Source organism: Centropristis striata, chromosome 11 (genome assembly GCF_030273125.1).
Source record: "Centropristis striata isolate RG_2023a ecotype Rhode Island chromosome 11, C.striata_1.0, whole genome shotgun sequence".
In the NCBI taxonomy this organism is placed as follows: Eukaryota; Metazoa; Chordata; class Actinopteri; order Perciformes; family Serranidae; genus Centropristis; species Centropristis striata.
The window spans coordinates 23,863,875-23,881,021 of NC_081527.1; the positions used below are offsets into that span (position 1 = coordinate 23,863,875).

At 36.5% G+C, this 17,147-nt stretch overlaps 1 protein-coding gene across 2 annotated transcripts in view; it reads left to right on the forward strand.

Moving 5' to 3' along the window:
- Positions 1-428: 428 nt before the first annotated feature.
- The window catches only part of LOC131980917 (WD repeat-containing protein 37), a 39,460-nt gene continuing 22,741 nt past the window's right edge, over positions 429-17,147 (forward strand). For both annotated transcript variants that reach the window (XM_059345226.1, XM_059345227.1), the window contains exons 1-2: positions 429-614; positions 4,896-5,044. In XM_059345226.1, the coding sequence (XP_059201209.1) occupies positions 4,910-5,044 (135 nt within the window). In that variant the 5' untranslated portion in view covers positions 429-614; positions 4,896-4,909. The remainder of the gene's footprint in view (positions 615-4,895; positions 5,045-17,147) is intronic.

Here is a 17,147-nt window from a genome sequence, read left to right on the forward strand (position 1 = left end):
TTTAAGCGTTAGCATTCTTCTGTCAAATATACACAAGTTATAAAATACTAGTCAATGAGTTTTTAAACCTGTCAAGGCAACTCTTTAATTCGGCATGTATGTCACTTCGCAAGAAGCCTCTAAAACAACAGTAAAATACCCTTTTTTTTTTTTTTTTTTTTTTTTGGAAGCTCGTCGGATGTGACCTGATAAACTATGTGCTTACCATCATGCACGTTTGATTTTATTTCTGCATTTGAAGTCCTTCGATGCGTTTTAAATATGCCGAATTTACAGGAAAGTAATTTATTCATTACATATTCATTAAGTGTGATGTTTATTGTTTAAGTGCTGGCCTGTGGTAACACCCAAGAAACCAGAAATGAATCCCTTCTGAGTGGAGTATGGTCTGAAGCAAACACCACTTTCTCAAAGTCTCTTTTATTGTGAAAAGCCCCCGGCCGGAATTGGCTTCGTTATCTGTTCTCACGTAGCGGAGCTCGTCAACTGTCAACACGGATTCAGCACAAAAAAATAAACTGCGCTGCGTTCTGTCACACGCTGAAGAAAATGTTAGAAGCGGCGACATTTCCCTCAACACCCCGGAATAAAACTTTGTGTTTGTAGACTTTGTGGTAAGTTGTATTTCCGTTGTTTGGGGAAGGTTGTTTCACCCGTTAGCCTGTTCGCTAGCATGTTGGGCAGCTAACGGGGATAAGGGCAGCTTCATGCTGAGCATCGCGCTCTAACAAGGCTAACATTGTCTAGACCTGCTCATGTTACGTCTGCCTACAGCCACAGCATTGTATTTATATTTAATTTCTCCGTTTTTACCGCAACATAATGTAGCTTTAATGTGTTTTTCCATTGCCCTCAGTCTGTTGGAGGAACTAACTAGCAGCCAAGGTGTCTGACAGATAAACATGCCAGTTTCTTTATTCAGCAGAAAGAGACATTCACGGTTATAAGGAGCAGTGATGTATTTATTCGTCAAAGGGCAGGCCGGTGACAAAGTAAAACCACTTGATATCATATGTCCAGAGACCTTCTTATGTCAAGCCAAGGGCAAAGATTAGTGACAGCTGGAGCCAGGCTTATGTTGTGTCATTACTGTGATATGAGCATCCATAACAGGGCACACTCTTACTGATACACAAGGGTTAATCCTGGGTGGTTTATATATCGTCACACTGTTAAAATCACCATTTTTTGTCAATTTTTTTTTTTGCCTAAATCATCTTCATGACGCCAGCCACCTATGATAAAATCGCCTACATCCTCAGTTGATCAGATCATGTGATTTTACCCCTTTAACATCATCACTTCTTTGACAATTTGCCACATTCACAGGCATCAGATAAGAACCCAGCAAAGAAGAGCTAGAGGGAGATTGTTTAGTTATCAGTTTAGATCATCAGTGTTTTATTGTTGACACTAATATTGGTAACACTTTACTCTAAGGTCTCTACATAAGAGTGACATGAGCGTGTCATAAACATGACATGGGATGTGTCATGAACATTAATGACACTTACTAACATTTGCATTAAGTAACATTAATGCTCATGATACTTGTCATGTCATGTTTCTGACAGGCTTGTGTCACTCTTATGTAGACACCTTCAAAATAAAGTGTTACCATATCTTGCTTAAGTCACAAAGGCATGTTAAAAAAATTGCCTAAGTCATTTATTTCCCTTAAGTTACATAATTTACACACAGTGTTATTACTATGCCAATAGCCATCCTTTGTTACATCCTTTTTGAGTGAAATGATCAATGAATGTCATATGTTACACTTTTGGTGAATTTTTTTGTGTTTCCTGCAAAACTTGAAAAAAAGACTTAGGCGATTATTTTAACAGGATGACGATATATCCTTTATTTAACCAGGTAAAAGTCGTTGAGATTTTAAAAAATCTCTTTTCCAAGAGAGACCTGGCCAAGAAAGCAGCATAAAAAGACAAGTTATAACATTTAAACACAGTTATCATAACAACTAAATACAATTAAATACAAATACAGCCATCATAACAACAGTGAAGGAGCCTCAGTAGAGACTTATAAGGAGCAGTCACACCGACCAAGGGAAATTATTTCTTTATCCTTTAGAGTCGATTTAAATTCACCGATTGTGATCAACTCAGACAATTTCAGTTCCTTTTGCAAATCGTTCCATGATAAAGGGGCGTAACTAAAAGCTTTCTGACCTAACTCAGTTCTCACTCTTGGCTCCAGCATCTGTACAATGATTTGTGATCGTAGACCATGTTTAGTTTTGTTTCGACACATGTACGCACACAGGTAAGAGGGAAGCAGCCCAAGAATACATTTATAGATAAAAACTAACCAATGAGAGCCTGCGAACATACAAAGATGGCATTTCAGCCGTGCCAAACCAGTAATGAAACGCAGAGCACAATGATAAACACAGTCCAACTTCTTAAGGCTCTGAGTTGTTGCATTCATGAAAAGCAGATCACCGTAATCCAGTAGAGCAGGGGTGTCAAACTCTGGCCCGCGGGCCAAATTTGGCCCGCAGTGTAATTTTATTTGGCCCGTGAGGCAATACCAAATTATTATATTATTATTGTACTATAAAAGCTGACCCGCCGGTATTATACGGCGCATTTACTGCATTTACCATTATTATTGTTATTTTATTTTTAAATGTATTAACCTGTTGAAAAACTTTATTTTGATATTTAAATCAGAAGGATGCAAATAGAAAAGAGGCATACAATTTTTATTTAATTTTTATTTAATAAATTAATGACATTGATGTGTTTTTATTTGAAATTTTATTTTGCATGTCTGCACTATTTAGTTATATATTGTATGTTTATAAGCGTTGCTGGTTCCATATTTAATGTTAAAGCAAAACATGTTTGGTATATATTAAAAGGTTTATTTGTTCAATGTTGGCCCGCGATTTTATTCAAGTTTTAAATTTTGCCCCATTGTGTATTTGAGTTTGACACCCCTGCAGTAGAAAGAAGAATGAAGATTTACATTCCATTAAGAAGTTATTATTATACACAAATGTGTAACAATGGATCATGACTAAACTATTTAATAATTTATCCAGTTACAGCTAGGAGTTGGCAAGATATTGATCATCCCTCATAATAATAGTGTGGGATTTATTTTACTGTTATGAATCATGATGAACATGTAGTTGCCTACACTAACACTGCAAATAATATATCGAGTTACAGTGATTGATTTCTGAGAAACAAGTATGAAACACTATTGTAAATATTCCAAATGAGTCATTCAGAAAGCAAAAATGCCAATTTAAATGTGAGGATTTGCAGCTTTTGTCTGCTTTATGTTTTTCATAAATGTCATAATTACAGCTTAGATAGCTATCAATTAGTTGTTTAATGGAACATTTAATTAGAAAAGTTATTTTTAATCCAAATTGTCCCCAAAATTAATGATTCTCAGTACCCTCTCAGAAATATTACGGTATTACACAATTATATTTATTATCTGCTGCAATTACACTTAAAGTAATGAAACCAAATTTATATAATTTATCATAATTAAAACCCTTTTTTAATGGAAGTTTGTGTAAAATGTCTCCTTTAGAAATGCTGTATATAAGCAAATGCCCAAGGTATGATGAGCTTCATAATTCCATAATACACCACAATACCATTTTATCACTGCAACCTCTCAAATGGGGGTATTTTCAGTTTTTCTATGATGATTAACTTCATAGTTTTGGGGGTTTGGACAGTTGGTTGAATGAAACCAGACATTTGAAGCAACACCTTCAGCTCTGGATAAATGTGAAGGACATTTTTTGCAGGTTTTAAGACCAAACAATCAATTCATATAAAATTATAAAATAAAGATTAGTTGCATCCTTGAGTTAAATATCTTTTGATTGAACTGTTGGTTGGCCAAAACATTTGAAGATGTTACAATGGGCAATAAAACATTATAATAATGTGTTAGCAGAGTTAACTTCACAGCTCAAAGATTAAAGTGGCGAGATAAGCAACACCGAACAAGAACAATCAGAGTGAAACACTGAGATTTGCTGTCTCTTGTGTCATCATGACATCAACCACAAACAGCTGTGTCTGATGGCCCTTTTATTTGACACGCCCACAATCAATCAATGCCGGAACGCAAAATACATGACCAATAAACAAAAACATATCACGTTTGCCCATCATACATGAAAAACAAAACAAATAACATTTAATGTGAGAGCATTAACTCAACACCCCCACTTGCTCTCACATTATTACATCAAGCCAAAACATAAATGCATCTGCCACATACACATTTTCAGTTTTCTCCAAACATAAACATGGCAAACTTCTTTAATTTAGATTTTGTTGCAGGTTTGGTCATCAGATCTGCAACCATCTGGTCAGTAGGACAATACTCCTTTTGCCATTGTTCACTGTGGATCGGATAAAGTGTTACTGCATTTTTGTGGCATTGTATTCATTTTATAAATCAGTTAATTGAAAATATAACAGATTCACTGAAAATAATATATTGTTGCCGACATTTTTAAGCATACAAATGCCTGTTTAAAAAGACAGTTGCAGCATGGTGAAGAGATTTTGTTGCCACATAGCTGAAAATTTCAACTCTGTCCAGTGAAATACAGGAAGAGAAGCGTCTGTTGTCGTAACACACTTCTCAGTTTCTGTTCCAGAAATCCCTCATGTTTCAACTTAAGTTGTGGGTGTGTTGAGTGCTCAGCAAGACTTTGTCTCACACTGATTCACTTTGTCATTTCACACACTCACACAAGAAGCTGCCAGATACAGCCACTGCCAAGTGCAACACTTAACTTTTCCACATAGTGTAGTCATTGGGACTCACACCCAGATTAGGTTCTCTTGACGCTTTGGTCACCTCCTTTCCTATGATTTTTCTTCCTCCAGACTGTGGTTGAGAGATGCCGGTGGAGAGTGGAAGCAGCGCCGCCCGCCAGGCCAAGCAGAAGAGGAAGTCCCACAGCCTGTCCATCCGCAGGACCAACAGCACCGAGCAGGACCGCTCCGGCCTGCAGAGAGACATGCTGGAGGGACAGGTGACTAACTCACAGTACAATCCCACAAGGGCGAGGAATAATAAATGGTATATCGCTAAATAAACACAAGAAAACAAAAACAATAAATATGGGTGAATACCTTGAGTGTATACATGTGTTTAAATGGTGTATTTTTAAGTTAATTTTAATATGAAACTTCAATACCACACTGCAAAAAAGTGTTGTCTGCTTAAATGCTTAAAATAAGAAATAACTCTTAAAACAAGGTAAATTATGTAACACTTCTAAATCTAATTGGGTTTTTTTTATCTTGGTAAGAAACTAATTTTTTTATTTTTTTTTATTTAACCTTTATTTAACCAGGTCGGTCCCACTGAGACACAAAGACCTCTTTTTCAGGGGAAGCCTGGCCAAGACAGCAGCAGGGTTAAAAGTTACAACAATAAGACAGACAGTGCCAGACAACACAGTAAGATAGGCATGGACAGTACGAGATCATGACATCATAAAAAACAAGTGCAAAGGCGATACGAGTCTGCTTCCAGATCTCTCAAGAGTTTTGTAAAGGATGTGACCGTAATAAGGTCCTGCAGATTGAGACTATAATAATTTGCAGTGCACTCTGCTCGGGCCAGTTCATCGCTGCTTGCAGCTTTAACCGCTCCGGCCTGCAGAGAGACATGCTGGAGGGACAAGTAACCAACTCACAGTACAATTTCACAAGGGTAAGGAAAGTGTTTAGTTTGTCAAAAGTTGTAGGTAACAACCAAGGTTATTATAGTTAACGAAAACTAACAAAATAACAAAAGCTAAAATTGAAAAAAACATTTTTGTTAACTGAAATAAAAATAAAAACAAGAGTTTTTTAAAAAACGATAACTAACTGAAACTGTATTGTGTGGTTACAAAACGAACTAAAACTAACTAAAATTATAATGAAAATGTCCTTAACATCCTTCAACATGCAGGAACACATGGTAAATATGTTTACTGAGACTTGGATGTCTACACTTCAACCAAAATACAAAACACCCAGAACTGTAAGAGTTAATAACCTTATTGAGGCTGAGATGGATAAACCAAAGGAAATGAAGGCACATACCCATTACAAAAAAACTAAAACTAATAAAAACTAAACTAAAACTAAAACTAAAACTAATAAAAACTAAACTAAAACTAGCAAACTCACTCTAAAAACTAACTAAAACTAACTGAATTTGAAAACAAAAATTCACAATGAAATTAAAACTAAAACTAATGAAAAATCCAAAACTATTATAACCTTGGTAACAACCACCCTCAGCCTCCAGCTGCTCCTCTGGAAGTGTCAAACGACTCTCCCATCTGTCATCATTAGCCTGCCGTCCTGCTGCTGCTGCTGCCAGCACCGTAATCACTCTGGTTGTAAGCCTAAGCCAATTAGAGTTTGATGCACCCGTGGTTTATACTGATGCCAGCTTAAGCATGCCACAATTACACCACAATTGCTGTGAGGTTATTTTAACTCAGTGGTTAAAATAGATGGATTCAGAAGAGGCTCGGCATATTTGCACTTCGGTTAAATCAGTGGTGCTTGATCCTGGTTCTCAGGAATGAAAGGGCCTGCCAGCTTTCAGCGAGTTATTCCTAGGATGCTGGGTAAACACACACTGCAAAAAAGGTGTGTCTAAAAACAAGATGAAAACACTAAATCTGAGGGAAATGATCTTGCTGCATGGACAGATAATTTCACTTGACAAGATTTCTGAAATTCAATTTGTTAGATCTATAAATAAGCATGTTGAACACTTAAAATAAGAAATTAACTCTTAAAGCAAGATTAATTATATAACACTTCTAAATCAAAAAAACATTTTTTATCTTGGTAAGAAAAAAATAATTTGCAGTGAACTCTGCTCGGGCCAGTTCATCGCTGCTTACAGCTTAAATTTATCTTGTTTTAAGAGTTAATTTATTATTTCAAGCGTACAACGTGCTTATTTCTAGATTTAATAATCTTACTTTAAGAAATCTTGTCAAGTGAAATTATCTGTCCATGCAGCAAGATAATTTCCCTCAGATTTAGTGTTTTTATCTTGTTTTTAGACACACCTTTTTTGCAGTGGCCATGAGTGAATTATCTGAAAAGATGGTGAAACAAGAAAATGAGGCGTGAGAGCCACTGAAGCAAGGATTGACTACATTCCATGTGGATAGTATCAATCATATCTTTACTCTGTGTTTCAGGCCCCGTTTACACGAGGACGTTTGCGGGTAAAAACGACAAAATATTTTATCCGAAGTGCCTTTCATTTAGACGGTGACAGCGTTTTGGGGGCTTAAAAACGCAAAAATCTGAAATCACCCTCCAGAGTGGAAAAGTTGAATCCTCTCCTCCGTAGCGTGAGGAGGCAGATGGCTGTGAACAAGACCTGGGAGATCTAGTGATGGTGGAGAACTTTGTGGAAGGAGTAGCTGATGAAAATGTGTGGCGTGAAAACTTCCACATGCCCAAAGATGCTCTTATCGCTTTAAGTGATGCCGCCTGGCTGCATACAATCCAATTTCACACACTTTTGCGTCACCGTATGCAGCAGATTTCCTCCCGAAAATGCTCGTCTAAACGAGGAATAAAAAGTGAAGACGCGACGCCACTTTTGTGTCTTCTGTTCTGACCGTCCTCGTGTAAACGTAGCCTTAGCTTGGTGAAATTCTTCCTGCAAATGTGTTGAGCCTGAACACACCTAAGGTTCTCAATAGTGACCCCTGAGGTCCTCCAGAGCCGTGGAAGACATTATACCCTGTTCTTTAAAGCTCTCCAGTAAACCGGAGTCACTGAGCTTTAGGTATGAAACTCGTGCTCCTTTATTATTTTAAGATAATCCAACAGAGAGGGTGCATGGTTTGCTGTGTCATGCTAACTGGAGAACAAATGTTGTCCTTATGGAGCCTGAATACACGATGTCTCAGTCTGCTAAGTCATTTGTTTGTGTTGACCTTCAATAACACAAAGTGTTATACACACATAAAGAGCTAGTAACCTTTATTTCTACTTTTTCTTTTTCATTCACCATATGCACTTTATTTGGCTTCAAACCCATATTTTGTCATTTTATTTGATGTTTTGACAGGGTTGTTTGTCCCTTTATCCAGGAGAGTTTTTCAACAAAGCTTTTCATGGTTAAAATGACAAATACATTGCATTGGAAAAATCCATTTTGAGAAATTCTTCAAGCTTAAGGATAGCTGAATAACTCTGGGTATAGTCAAAAAACCAGACCCTAATAACTATTATAGCAAACAGTTGATTCATAAACATGTCAAAACTAGTAGAATTACGGCTTTTCCATAACCTTAAATAAATATGCAGTGCATTAATGCAGAGGTGTGAAACTGATCCATAAGAGAGCCATGGAGCTGCAGATTTCTGCTCACCTGATGCAACAAATCAACTGCTACAGATGGTCACACCGCCCCTATCATGGGTCAGTTTTTTTCACCCCTGCATTAACGTTTTTCTTTGAATTATTTCTGTAATGCAGTACAATAATTTGGACATTAAATACACTTATGGGAGGTTAAACGTATATGCATGTATACTACTGGTCAATAGTTTTAGAACACTCCAACTTTTCCAGAATTTTATTGAAAATGATGCAGTTTAATGTCTCAGTGTACTCTGAAATGAATGCACATTTGCAACATTTAAAATTCTTTATTAAGCATGATAGTGTTTTGAAAGTAAAAAAAATGTTGGACTAAAGGACTAAAAAAAGACACAAAATGACAAAAAAAGACACCAAAAGACACAAAATGACTAAAAAAAGACACAAAATGACTTACAAAGACATTAAAAATTTCAAATGGACAAAATAGCCCAAGACTCCATAGAGTTAAGTTGTTAACCCATTTCTTGTTCCCTGAAAAAGGCCTACTTGTTTACCTTTTTTTATTTACCTCTGGCAGTTCACCACTTACCTTTGTACCCTTTCAAGCTGTTCATTTGACGTGAACTGCTTGAATTTCAATAAAAAACTGGAAAAATTGGGGTGTTCTAAAACTTTTGACCAGTAGTGTATATGCATGTATATATTCTCAGAGAGCAATATACATTATTAGACCACCATTGTTTTCTTCAATTTCTTGTTCATTTTAATGCCTGGTGCAACTAAAGGTGCATTTGTTTAGACAAATATAATGATAACAACAAAAATAGCTCATAAGAGTTTAATTTAAGAGCTGATATCTAAACATTTAACATGGTTCTCTTAATAATAGCCAAAATCATGATTAAAAAAAACATGGAAAATGTCTAGATATCAGCTCTTAAATTAAACTGTCAATTAAGTGATTTACTTTTGTAATCATGAATATTCTCTTGTTATCTAGAGGAAGAAATGCTTCTTTTTTTAGTTTGTTGACAATTTTTGAATACACACGACATCCTTAAGGAAGGTAATGGTTTATTATTGCTACCTTGCTCGTGTTTATGGACAGTTGAACATAATGCTGTCCCAGTAAGCATATCATATTTATAGATTTTAAACAGTTCCAAGGAGCTGTTTCAAACCAAGCATGGTGCAAACAGTGTAATCCCTTCTTCATGACTTTTTTTTTTTCACTCTGGTCCCTTTTGGTCCCAGTCCACTGATAATCTGGAGTCCCTCATGAGGATGGAGGTAAGTTTGAGGTGTTTCAGACAGTAGTGTAACTCCCCAGGTAGTTTTTAGAGCTAGAGTTGATGGAGTAGTTTATGTTTGGTTAGTGTTTAGAGCAGCTGTTGTGTGATGGATCTCAAAGTGATTTCTCTCTTTCAAATCAATAAATCCTTTCACTTGTAAAATGTCCCATACGAAATATCCCAGCAAGACGCAATCACACTAACAGTAGGTTTTCTTTCGCTAATTTGGATCTATAGACTTGACTGAAATTTATTTGGTGCTGCTACATCCGCACTGTCCAGTTCCATTACAGCAATTGAGGGATTGAAATTAAAATATATTTGTCATGTTTTCGTTTTGAGGTTTGTCTTTAAAGTCTTTTAACCCTTTGATGCACAACATGGGTCTAAAGTGACCCGACAGTTCGTTTTTATGTTCGATATCGTTGCAATAATTCATCATTTAGTATTCCAGGTTTTCCTCAATTAGTTTGTTTTTGATCATCATACATCCTAATTTTTATGTTTTCCTTTATTAATTTTGAATAGAATCCCTTTATCTGTCACTACTCTTCTAATACACAACATGGGTGAAAAATGAGCCATATCCATTTTTTAGCTAAGTAGCTTGTTAAGCTAACTTCTTAGCTAACTTCTTGGCTAAGTATTTAGCTAAGTAGCTTGCTAAGCTAACTACTTAGCTAACTTCTTGGCTAAGTAGTTAGCTTAGCAAGCTACTTCGCCAAGTAGTTAGTCATGTAATAATACAAAAACTTTTTTTCTTCATGAATTATGAGAAGCAAAATGAAAATAATGATCTGTGTTTATCAAAAACAGGGTATTTAAAGAATACTTAGAATATTCAATCATGAAATAAGTTGATATCAAAAGATAGAGCACAGAAACACACAGCAAGCAATAAATAACATGGGAAATAAATGCGGGTCATTTTTGACCCATGTTGTGTATCAAAGGGTTAATTGCATCATCTTGTTTCATGTAACAATATTGGATGAAAATATGCACAAAATTACATTTTCTTTAGATAAACTTCCTGCAATTTTGTTATATTTTGCAACACATGTGATTGAAAACTGTACTTTTGTTGCTCAAAGCAGACAGTCTGGTAATATCACCCTGGGTGTCTTTTTCATATTTATGTCCCACTGTGACTTTCATGATAACATGTTACACAACAACTTTTTTAGATATTTTTGGGAAAGTCAGACTCTGGCAAGGAGGGTGTTGTTCACTGCTAGGAGCTCAAGCCTCATGGACATCACTTGTCTTTTTAGGAAGTGGATTTTCTCTGACATGTACAGAGATTTAAGAGGATTTCTGGGTTTTTTTCTTCTTTTTTCGGAAGGCTGTAGGAGCTCTCTGACCTGATCATGTCTCCCAGTCTTTGCATTGTACATGAGAAATAAAACATCATCAGTGATCGTAATAATGCACAAAAGTACGAGGATAATAAATGGCATATCGCTAAATAAACATGAGGAAAAAACCCCAATAAATATGGGTGAATACCTTGAGTGTATGCATGTGTTTAAATGGTGTATTTTGAAGTAAATTTGAATATGAAACTTCAATTTCACACTGCATAAAAGGTGTGTCTAAAAAAAAGATAAAAAGAAATCGTGAAATTATCTGTCCATGCAGCAAGATCATTTCCTTCAGATTTAGTGTTTTTATCTAGTTTTTAGACACACCTTTTTTGCAGTGCAGGCTTCTCATTACAAATATTTGTTTCAGTCTTTACTCTCACATGCTTAGATAAAATCAAAGCAACATTTTTTAAGAGTCTGTCGTTACACTGCAAAAAAAGAAAAGTTGGGTGAACTCAAAATTTCAAGGCAACAAACTTCGATAAAATTTCAAGTTGGACAATTAAACTAAATATTTTAAGTTTTATTTTTGAGTTTGCTCAACTCTGAATTCAGATTTTTGTCAACTCAACTGTAAGTTGTACTAACTTATAATTTTACATTGTAATAACTTTTAATCCTTACTTATGCTAACTTCTGTAATGTGCTGAAATGGCTCGATTGTTACGCCGCTATGAAATGTCAGCTAATGTTGCGACCACAATTCTGAGTTGGCATTGATACGCTAATGGCTACTCTTGTAGCTGTAACAAGCAGCGCCACTAGCATCAGTTAGCCGCTAGTATCAGTTAGCCGTTAGCATCAGTTAGCCGCTAGCTTTCGCTAGTGACCGAATTTCACCGCTTTCCCGCATTTCACAACAAAGAAATAAGAGTTATCAGAACTATTGTCCCTTGTTTTGAACCCCAACTTAAAGATATAAGTAACAACAACTCACCAACTTGTTTTTGAGCAGACAACTGGCTTCCTTTGTTGTGCTAACTTACATTATTGCCCTAAATGTCAGTAATTTATATTTCCAAGTTTTACCAACTTAAATCACTGTTTAAGGCCAAAAAATACAAGTTGGCTTTTTTGCAGTGTACTCAGTGTATACAAGGCTGTATAACACACACATTTCCCCCATGCTGCAGCCTTTCCTCTCCTCCAGTCCTCCTTCTGTGTGCACTGTGGCACCAGGCTTTCTGCTGCCACTCTGTGAAAGCTAACAGCACACTTGACTGATTTCTTTAGAAAATATAGCTGCAAGCAGCAATTCAGCACAAGCAGGAGTCCATTATGCAGAGCACCCTGCACTCAGGTACAAAGACACGTTGAGTTGTTTTTATCACGACTGGACAAAGCCTTAAGATGTGGCCCACTTCCTGTTTGTGACAGTGCTGTCGACTCTGATCAAAGAAGAAATAATGTTAAGGACTGCAGGAACGTTAAAAATATTTACTCCCCACTGTAAGAGCTCCCTCAGATCTATTGAATTGTAACCCATAAGGGCTTTCAGGCTTTTAATTTCTGTTTCAAAGAGTTGGTCTTTAACCCTTTGATGCACAACATGGGTCTAAAGTGACCCGATATGTATGAGTTTTTATGTTCTATATCTTTGCAATAAATTATTTTCATCATTCAGTATTCCAGGTTTTCCTCAATTAGTTTGTTTTTGATCATCATACATCCTAATTTTATGTTTTCCTTTATTATTTTTTTAATAAAATCCCTTTTTGTGTCACTACTCTTCTAATGCACAACATGGGTGAAAAATGGACCATATCCATTTTTTAGCTAAGTAGCTTGCTAAGCTAACTACTTAGGTAACTTCTTGTCTTAGTCGCTTGCTAAGCTAACAACTTAGCTAACTTCTTGGCTAAGTAGCTTGCTAAGCTAACTACTTAGCTAACTTCTTGACTAAGTATTTAGCTAAGTAGCTTGCTAAGCTAACTACTTAGCTAACTTCTTGGCTAAGTTTCTTGCTACTTAGCCAAGTAGTTAGCTAAGTAATAATACAAAAACGTTTTTTCTCCATAAAGTATGAGAGGCAAAATGTAAATCATGATCTGTTGTTATCAAAACAAGATATTTAAAGAATACTTGGAATATTCAATCATAAAATAAGTTGATATCAAAATATAGAGCACAGAAACACACAGCAGCATTAAATAACATGGGGAATGAATGCGGGTCATTTTCTACCCATATTGAGCATTTGAAGGGGTGTCAATATGTTGTGCATCAAAGGGTTAATATTGCATTTAATCATCAATAATATGCAGTAGTCTATGTGAACCATGTGACTAGGGCTGCAGCTAACGATTATTTTCATTTTCGATTCATCTGTCGAGTATTTAAACGATTAATCGATGCGTTGTTTGGTCAATAAAATGTTAAAAATATCAAACAGTGTTTCCCAAACCACAAGATGACGTCCTCAAATCTCTTGTTTTGTCCACAAACCAAAGAGATATTCAGTTTATTGTCATAAAGGAACAAAGAAACCAGAAATATTCACATTGAAGAAGCTGAAATCAGAGAATTTGGACTTATTGTCTTTAAAAAAACTGCTCAAACCAATTGTTCGATTATCAAAATAGTTGACGATTAATTTAATAATCGATTATTGTTCGATTAATCGAATTATTGTTGCAGCTCTACATGTGACTTTATTTAAACTGACTTTGAAGCACAAAAATCATCAACTTATTGTACATTTCTTCCCAATTTTCAAGTCTTTGTGACATAAAGAATATTAGTCATATTAATATTAATATTCATGAACTCAGGTCATTACAGGAGGACTTACTGTACTGTGTCTGGCTATGTGCACATGAATGCATGTGGACATCAAATTGGTTCAAACTGAGCATCTTTTTAACATGTTGCAGTATTTTTCAGTGAAAACAAAACTAAAAATGATTAAGTCAGTTATTGTAAATGATATGTTCTAGTGTCTGTTTTGAGTTTAAATCTTTTTATATGATAAAATAAGATGTTGTACAAATAATACCACAAGCTCTATGTAAGTTTTGAAGACTTAAATGGGATCTTGTCCCTAACTTGTTTGTTTTCCAACTGAAACATGCACAGTGTTACACTGGACTTAATGTGGGTGCTACTTTAAGCCAGTTTAGGTCCTGTTGCAGTTTGTAGGTCCTCTAAAAACACATTCAGGCGTCAGTAATGTGCCAACACACCCCCTGTGCTCCATAACCCTTTTATTTATTATTTTCCTGTTTGAGCCTGAAGCAGGAGCTCACTCTTATATCCTTCCTCATGTTTTTTATTGTGTGATAAGAGTCTTTTCTGCTGCTTTGTAGGAGTGTTATGCTCTGTACCGCTGGTGCCAAACGCTAAACTTCTACTGTGTAAAAGCTTTTAGATACACAAATCAACTCACATCTTCATAATGTTTGATTTTCTATTGTTTTTATTTGTTTTGGACGATGAGTTCTTTTTTCTGACCTTTAGTCATTTATATTTATTCATTTTATGCATCTGCTTTTCTAGAGATGATGTTGAGATTACAGAACAGTTTAATGGCGTTAAATTGAAGCTCACAATCTTTTATTTTCTCGGACCTATAAGCACAAAAACATTTTGTATGACTGCCAGGGGCTTTACATCCCAGCTGTGCCCTTATGTCACTTTCTTCTACTAACAGACACTGATTACAGCTTCTCAATTATCTGATTTACTCAATTTCGTTGTCATAAATGTTACTAAACTGAATATATTTTGGTTTTAGACAGTTACAACAAGGAATTTGAAGACAAAACAATTAATCCAGGCACTAATACTTGTTAGTTGCAGCCTTACATAAAGCCCGTCTGATATGGGATTGTTTTTAAGAGGAAAAAAATTCACTGATTACTGATTATGGCAGTTGATATAGTGACTTTCTATAAATTTTATTTTCTTTGTGTATTGTGCAGCAATATGACCAAGCAAAGGTACTTAAAAAGTGGCTTTCTTCAACAAATAACTGTGTTTTATATTCTTTTATTACAATATTTAACTCTACATTATGCATGCATAATACATACTCAATTATAGAGATGAACATTGAGTAGGGGTGTGACGATACTCTCAGCTCACGAGATGAGACACGATGTTGGGTTCACGAGAACGAGATGAGACGAGATTTTAAGAAACTACAGTGACACAATATATGACTGGACCTACTGACTTTTATTTATTTTTTTATCAGTTGCACAACATGCATTTTGAAATGTTTATTATAACTCTTTACATGCATGTAAGCATGATCTTTTAATAAACTTCTTCCACAAATTGAAACTAAAACTAAAATTTATAAAAGTTAAAATAAAAAAAAGAAAAAAAGAAAATCCCCCAGTGGGATTAATGAGACTCCGGAGGTGACGTATGGTTTTCTGTCGCCGCGTAATCGATAAGGGACAGTTTCGACCGTGATCACAAACACGACGAATTAAACATGGGAGACTCAACTGTGGCCGCTGTAGCTCACTGCACAACATCAACAGCTGATCAAAACAAAGCAGCATGGCTAATTATCATAAACATGGTGGTCGTGAATTAAACGGCATCGCTAATCGAGTGTCTGGTGCTAGGCCTGGGACGATAACAAATTTTGCTGGACGATATATTGTCCCACAAATTATTGCCGATAAACGATATTATTGTCAACATGATAATATATCATAATAATGCACACCCTTTCAAATACAATACACTTTTATTTCTCAGTGTTTTTTACCATTGTAATTGTAATTTTAAGAACGTTTAAATATTCTAAATAAATAAAACAAACATTTTTTTTTTTAAAAAGGGCAGCATTTATTTTGCGATGTAGCAAACTCCACTTTCTGTGAGCGCACAGCGTTTATATTTACTTTGTCGACCAGTGTTGACTGTCGGGACGAAGGCTCTGCATCTCCAGGTGCAGTTTTTTTCCCCAGCTGGGAAAACTGGGTCGGGTGGTTCTGCTTTAGATGGGCATGCAAGTTTGTTGTGGTGGTTTTTTTGTTGCCACCACTTTTGAACAAATTGGGCATACAGGCTCGTCCGTGTGTTGATGGGCTCACCTTTTTCATTCGGTTTGAAACCGACATATTCCCACACCGGGGCTGTGGCATTTGGCTTTGCAATCATCTTTTTTCCTCGCGTTGCTCCGCACGAGGCTCACCTGCTGCACTCTGTGTGTAGCCAATGCTAGCGGCCCAGCCTTCCCCACAGAGACAAAGAGACTGGATGACTGACAGGAGGGTTCACTCCGCTCATTCTGCTATGGAACAAAAGCGCCCAGGTGCTGAGATCGAGCACAGAGTGAACCCTCTTGTCATCCAGCCTGCTTGGAGGCAACAGACGAGGAAAACAAACATGCATGCGCATGGCGATATATCGAGGCCGGCAAAATTATTGAGTTCATTTAATTTATCGTGCGATTAATTGATTTATTGATTATCGGCCCAGGCCTATCTGGTGCTTGTTGTAAACAAACAGAGATCGCTAAGTGAACACCTCCTGCAGCAGCAGCACATACACACTGTACTGCTACAGAGCTAACTGTTAGCCTGTTAGCACATACACACTGTCCTGCTACAGAGCTAACTGTTAGCCTATTAGCACATACACACTGTACTGCTACAGAGCTAACTGTTAGCCTGTTAGCACATACACACTCTACTGCTACAGAGCTATCTGTTAGCCTATTAGCACATACACACTGTACTGCTACAGAGCTAACTGTTAGCCTGTTAGCACATACACACTGTACTGCTACAGTGCTAACTGTTAGCCTATTAGCACATACACACTGTACTGCTACAGAGCTAACTGTTAGCCTGTTAGCACATACACACTGTACTGCTACAGAGCTAACTGTTAGCCTATTAGCACATACACACTGTACTGCTACAGAGCTAACTGTTAGCCTGTTAGCACATACACACTGTACTGCTACAGAGCTAACTGTTAGCCTGTTATCAAATTGCAGACTCTGGCTCTGTAACTGGGAGAGACTGCTGCATGAGGACTGTGCCCCTTCGATTTGTTCTTACTCTTCTTAAAGAGCCGCCGTCTCCTGCGACGTCATTCTGGCTGCTTGCTGCTTCTCCTCCTTCTCCTCCTCTTCTTCTTTTAATTTTAC